This window comes from Carlito syrichta, unplaced genomic scaffold (genome assembly GCF_000164805.1).
Source record: "Carlito syrichta isolate Samal-C Ts95f unplaced genomic scaffold, Tarsius_syrichta-2.0.1 Scaffold316424, whole genome shotgun sequence".
NCBI classification, from domain to species: domain Eukaryota; kingdom Metazoa; phylum Chordata; class Mammalia; order Primates; family Tarsiidae; genus Carlito; species Carlito syrichta.
In genome coordinates, this window is record NW_007260520.1 from 18,981 (window position 1) to 24,659 (window position 5,679).

General features: G+C 52.3%; 1 protein-coding gene across 1 annotated transcript in view; it reads right to left on the reverse strand.

Moving 5' to 3' along the window:
* Positions 1-2,942: 2,942 nt before the first annotated feature.
* LGALS4 (galectin 4) overlaps positions 2,943-5,679 on the reverse strand; it is a 9,055-nt gene continuing 6,318 nt past the window's right edge. The window contains exons 5-10 of the mRNA XM_008074384.2: positions 4,218-4,244; positions 4,102-4,134; positions 3,911-3,940; positions 3,608-3,696; positions 3,320-3,485; positions 2,943-3,231 (exon numbers count right to left, since the gene is read on the reverse strand). Coding sequence (XP_008072575.1) covers positions 3,085-3,231; positions 3,320-3,485; positions 3,608-3,696; positions 3,911-3,940; positions 4,102-4,134; positions 4,218-4,244 — 492 coding nt within the window. The 3' untranslated portion in view covers positions 2,943-3,084. The remainder of the gene's footprint in view (positions 3,232-3,319; positions 3,486-3,607; positions 3,697-3,910; positions 3,941-4,101; positions 4,135-4,217; positions 4,245-5,679) is intronic.

Below are 5,679 nucleotides of genomic sequence, written 5' to 3' on the forward strand. Positions count from 1 at the left end.
CGGGTCAGCACCCCAGGTTTTCCGCCCCCGGCGCGGCCCCGGGCGGCCCTTGCTGGGCTCTTGCGGGTGGGTGGTGAGGGGGATCCCCTGGCACATGGGCGCCCGAGAGAACCTGGATTCTCCTCGTCCTGCAGGGCTCCTCGTTGAATGAGTTACTTCTTGTTTTTATTTGGGTGTGTCAAGTACTTATAAATATTTAGGCCGGGTGCAATGCCTAGGCCTGTAACCCCAGCACTTTAGGGGGCCGGGACGAGAGGATTGCCTGAGCCCACGGGCTCGAGACCAGCATGGGCAACTTTTCGAGACCTCACCTCTACAACACATTTTAAAAATTTGCTGGACATGGTGGCGCACACGTGTGGTTCCAGCTACCTGAAAGGCTGATGCAGAAGAATCACCTGATCCCAGCAGGTCGAGTGAGTGTGCCACTGTGCTCCAGCCTGGGTGACAGAGTGAGACTCCGACTCAAAAAAAAAAAAATTTTTTTTTGGTAAGGTTAACATCCATCTGGGACAACTTTAAAAATCCACAGTGTAAAGTGAGACATATTTGGGACAGTGCTTAAAGTGGTTGGGCCTTGGAATTAGAGGGTAGCGACCCCTTAAGTGAATGTCCCAGTTTTCTGACTGTGGACATTCAGGAGCCCATGCTTGTTTGTGGAAAACACAATGAGGTAGTTGGAGGTCACCAAAAATTGAGACATTATAACTTTTTGTATATGTGTTATTTCAAAAGAAAACATAAGGGTGAAGGGTTTTTTGTTAATTTTTTTGTTGTTGTTTTTTTAAGTCAGAGTCTCACTCTGTCCTCCAGGCTGGAGTGCAGTGGCACAATCAGCTCACCACAACCTTGACCTCTTGGGCTCAGGCAATCCTTACACCTCAGCCTTTCAAGTACCTGGAACTATAGGTGCACATCTCCACACCCAGCTAATTATTTTGATATTTTGTAGAAATGAGATCCCTGGATGTTGCCCAGGCTGGTCTCAAATCCCTGGCAATCCTCTTGTCTCGACTTCCCAAAGTGCTGGGATTACAGGCATCAGCCACTGCGCCCAGCTGTTCTATGTATTTTAATACATCAGGTATGTGGTCACCACCATAATCAAGGACAGAACATCACCACCACACCCTCCCAACCACACCCCTGGCACCAGGAAGCCACAGATCTGCTCTCTTGGTAACTTAGTTTTTCCTGTTCTTAAGCTTGACATAAAAGTCCATTACATTGTTTTTTCTTAGTTAAAGTCTCACTCTGTCACCCAGGCTAGAGTGCAGTGGCAATACAATAAAGTCTCTACAAAAAATCAGCCGGGCATGGTGGCACATGCCTGTGGTTCCAGCTACTTAGAAGGCCGAAGTGGAAGGATCACCTGAGCCCAGCAGGTTGAGGGTGCGGTGGCCGCGAGTATGCCACTGCACTCCAGCCTGGTTGACAGATTGAGACTCGAACTCAAAAAAAAAAGTCAATTTCTCCTATCTCTTTGGGTCATCATTCTAAAGACCCCCATATACACAAGCATAACACGTTTATATGCCTTTTCCCTCATGCACCAATCAGCCTCTAAGTCAATAATTTTTCTTCCTTTTTTTGAGTTGCAATCTCACTCTGTCCCCAGGCTAGAGGGCAGTGGCACGCTCACAGTCACTGCAGCCTCGATCTGCTGGGCTTAGGTGATCTTTCTGCCTCAGCTTTCCACATAGCTGGAACTACAGGCGTGTGCCACCACATCCAGCTAATTTTTTGATTTATTGTAGAGATGAGGTCTTGCCAAGCTGCCCAGGCTGGTCTCAAAGCCGTGCACTCAGCAGTCCTCTCACCTTGGCCTCCCAAAGTGCTGGGATTACAAGCTTGAGCCACTGCACCCAGCCTGTAAAGTTCTTTTAAATTCCAAGTTGAGATAAATATTCTAGTGTTCAGTTTTGTTGTTGTTGTTGTTTTTGAGTAGGAGTCTCATTCTGTTGCCCAGGCTGGAGGGAAGAGGCTCACTCACAGCTACCACAGCCTCGACCTGCTGGACTCAGGCAATCCTTCCGCCTCAGCCTTCCAGGTAGCTGGGAATTACAGGCATGTGCCACCATGCTCGGCTAATTTTTCTTGATTTTTTGTAGAGATGAGGTTTCGCCAAGTTGCCTGGACTGGTCTGGAATCCATGGGCTCAGGCAATCCTCTCACCTTGGCCTTCCAAAGTGCTGGGATTATAGGTGTGAGCCACTGCGCCCAGCCTGGTTTCATTTTTTAATCCATGTAGAATTTATATATTTCTCAAAGGGTTAACTGAAAAATTTGCCGATCGTTTCATCATTGACATGAGTTGGCATCTGATATACACCCATTCTTAGATATTCCGGGGTCTGTTTCTGGACTCTCTATTTTCATGTTAGTATCACACTGTTTAACCATTTTGGTTTTTTAATACATGTTAATATCTGATGGTGTACGCCCTTCATTAAGTTTTCCTTCAAAGACATTCAGAATGAATGATCCAACTTCCCTTCTTCCCTCTCCCGCAGGATGGACAAAAGGAAGGGTTGGATAAAAGTGTGACTGGACAAACGGATCGGGAGATGGACCGAACGCTGATGGATGTTGAGATGGATGAGTGGAGAGGTTGAAGCATGGATGGACAGAATGATGGGCAATATAGGCTTGGGAGCTGGACCAGCTGGATTTGAGTCTTAGTTCTGCCGCTTATGGGCTGTGTGACTGGCAATTTGCTTTATTTTTCTTTGCCCATATTGTCGTCTGTCACTGAGGGATCATGGGATAGTTCCCACCTCCTGCAGCTGCTGTGAAGAGTGAATGAGCCCTAAATCAGTGCTTGGGGAGTGGCCAGATTCATAATGACGGGAGGACAGATGGACAGATAAGTGAGTAGACGAAGAACACTGAGCCATTGGACCAAGGAGGGAGGGAGCAGTGAGGGAGAGACACACTTATGAGACCCCCTCGGATGCTTTATTAGGAGTTTAGAAGAGAGTCCTGGGGATCTACGAAGGGAAGAACACAGTTAAGGGAAGGGACGGCACACACCTGGGGTGTGGGGGACTGGCCCCCAATAAAGTTGATGGTCCCAGGAAGAGATCAGATCTGGACATAGGACAAGGTGACATCACCCTGGATCTCCACCACATCCACCCTCTGGAAGGCAGAGAGTCGATGGGAGAAGTCAAAGAGGTGCTGGCCGTTGGCGTACACCTTGAAGCGATCCAAGCCACAGCGGATGGACAGCTGCGGGGAGAGGCGAGTGTGAGGCCAGGGCTGGGGCTGAACTTGGGCGGGAAGTGGGGGGGGGTGCAGGGAGAAAGCCCAGACTCACATCAAAGAACTGTCCTGGACCGAACGGGTTGCTGGGGAGCTTCCTCTCCTCGGACCCCCACGAGCCACCCAGGAAGCTGTTCCGGACCACGGCGCCCTCACCCATGCGGGGATTAATATGCAGAGCTATGTCCCCCGAGGACCCCACCTTGAAGTTGATGGCAAAGCTGGAAGCAAAGAGGGAGGGGGGATTCAGATGGGAGTCCACAGGCGGAGGGGACAGAGGGCCCAGACAGCTGAGTCTGAGGGAGGAGCAGGCGGAGGGTCCCCACCCATCTGGGCTCCGTACCTCTTGCCGGTGGGGGGCACGTAGCCCTTGATAATGATGGTTTTCCGGGCAGTGAGTCCCCCTGGCAATCTGCCTGTGTATGGCACAGGCTGTCGGGAGAACACAGGGTCCCATGCCCTCTCAGAAGAGGCCCCATTCCTCCAGGGACACGTCCCCAACCCTGTCCCCTCCCTGACCCGGATCACCAACTCCACCCTCCTCAGCTGCCACCCCAAACACCCCAGCCCACTTTCCCAGGGGCCGAAACCTTCCCCTCCACCTGCCCCTGCCTCCCTTCACGTCGCCCACCACAGGATGCCATACCGGGTTGAAGGTCGGGGGTCCCTCCATGATCTGGAAAGCAAGGAAGCAGCAGCATTATGCTCCAAGAACAGACAGATTTTGAGGGCATCCCTGCATGTGCAGGCATGCACATAGGTTCTGGGTTAGCACAACTGGGGCTCCAACCCTCCTGCTTCTCCCCGCCCCAGTTCCCACCACCACCCCCTACTCACGGGCAGGCTGTTCAGCTGTTGGTATCCAGGACCCTGCAGGAAGGGCGGAAGACAGGCAGGGTGAGAGGGGCCGTGGGACCCCCCCCTCAGGGAAACCACCACCCACTGGCACTTACCGGGTAAGCCGGGATGGTCATGGGTCTCTGTAGACAGAGAGAGAAAGAGCTGAGGAGGGACCCCACATCTGGGACTGGAAGGTGTCGGGGTCCCCACCCTGGGGTAGGCCACCCCTACCTTGCAGGGGAACTGGTTCACAGGGGGCACCCCAACAGCTGATGAGCAGGGAGGGGGCGCCATGCTGAGATCATCAATGCCCAGTGTACCTTGCCCACACCTTCTGGTCAGTTCTGGCCACTCTGCCCTCTGTGCCTCCCTGTGCTGTCCTCCTGCGGTCCGGGGCCCTCAATCCCCCTCAGCCCAGAAGCCACATCCTGAGGCCAGAGCTCCTCACTCCTCTTCCCAGGCCCTCAGGGTGCTTCCCTCATGCCAACCACACCTGCCTGTCTCACCACCAGCCCTGTGCACTGGAGAGCTCATCTCTCCAGTAGCTCCCAGGGTGTCTCAGCCTGTGTGTGTCTCGGCCTGTGTGTGTCTCCGTCTCTGTCTCTCTCTCTGTGTGTGTATGCCTCTGTTTCTCTCTCATCCCTCCCATTATCTCAACCTCTGTTTCTCTCAGTCTCTCTCTCTCTCTCTGTGCGTGTGTGTGTCTGTGTCTCTGTTTCTCTTCCTCTTCCCCACCAATTCATTCCTCCATCTCTCTCTCTCTCTGTCTCTCCTTCAATCTCTCTGTCTATCTATCAACCTCTTTCTCTCTGTCTCTATGTCTCTTTGTCTCTGTTTATCTTCCTCTCCCCTCACCAATCCCCCCCCACCGTCTCTGCCACACCTCCACACAGGTGGTTCCTTCTGCTGGAACACCGTTCCTCTCCCTCACTAACCTTTATCCTCCCTCTGTCTCCTCTTTCCCCTCGCTCCAGCTAGCTCCTTTCTACCTTGACCTCTATTCCTAGCCAGCTGTTCTGAAGGCCCTTTGAAAGTAGCCATACTGTTGTTTTCCTTTCTAACGAGTGGATGAAGCACGGTCGGAAATGAATCACACCCCTCAGGCCTGCCTTGTGGATGAGGGCATGCAGCGGCAGACCAGTGGGCACAGTACTGACCCCATCTGCATCTCACGTGGGGCTCTGCCACGCACCAGCTCCGTGACTTTGGGAAAATTACTGAAACTCTCTGTGCCTCAGTTCTTGAATCTGTGGAATGGGGCTGATGATGATAAGAGTGTGTTCCTCACCCCATCACGGGGAGAATTAAAAGGGCTGGGCAGCATGAAGCCCTTGGGGTGGAGCCCTCAGTCATGGGTGCCTGTGTCACAATACCAGCATGTGTTGCTGTCGATACTTGCCTGTGGGTCTTCTCTGTCCCTTGACCTCCTCCTGGGTAACACCACGTAAACTGAGGCTGACGGAAAGTCCCTTTCCTTGTGGCTTTGTCGCATAACTCTAGGTTCCTGAGCAATGGATTGTGCTTTTCTTCTTGTGGGGCTGCAGACTTACTTTTTTTTTTTTTTTTTTGAGTTGG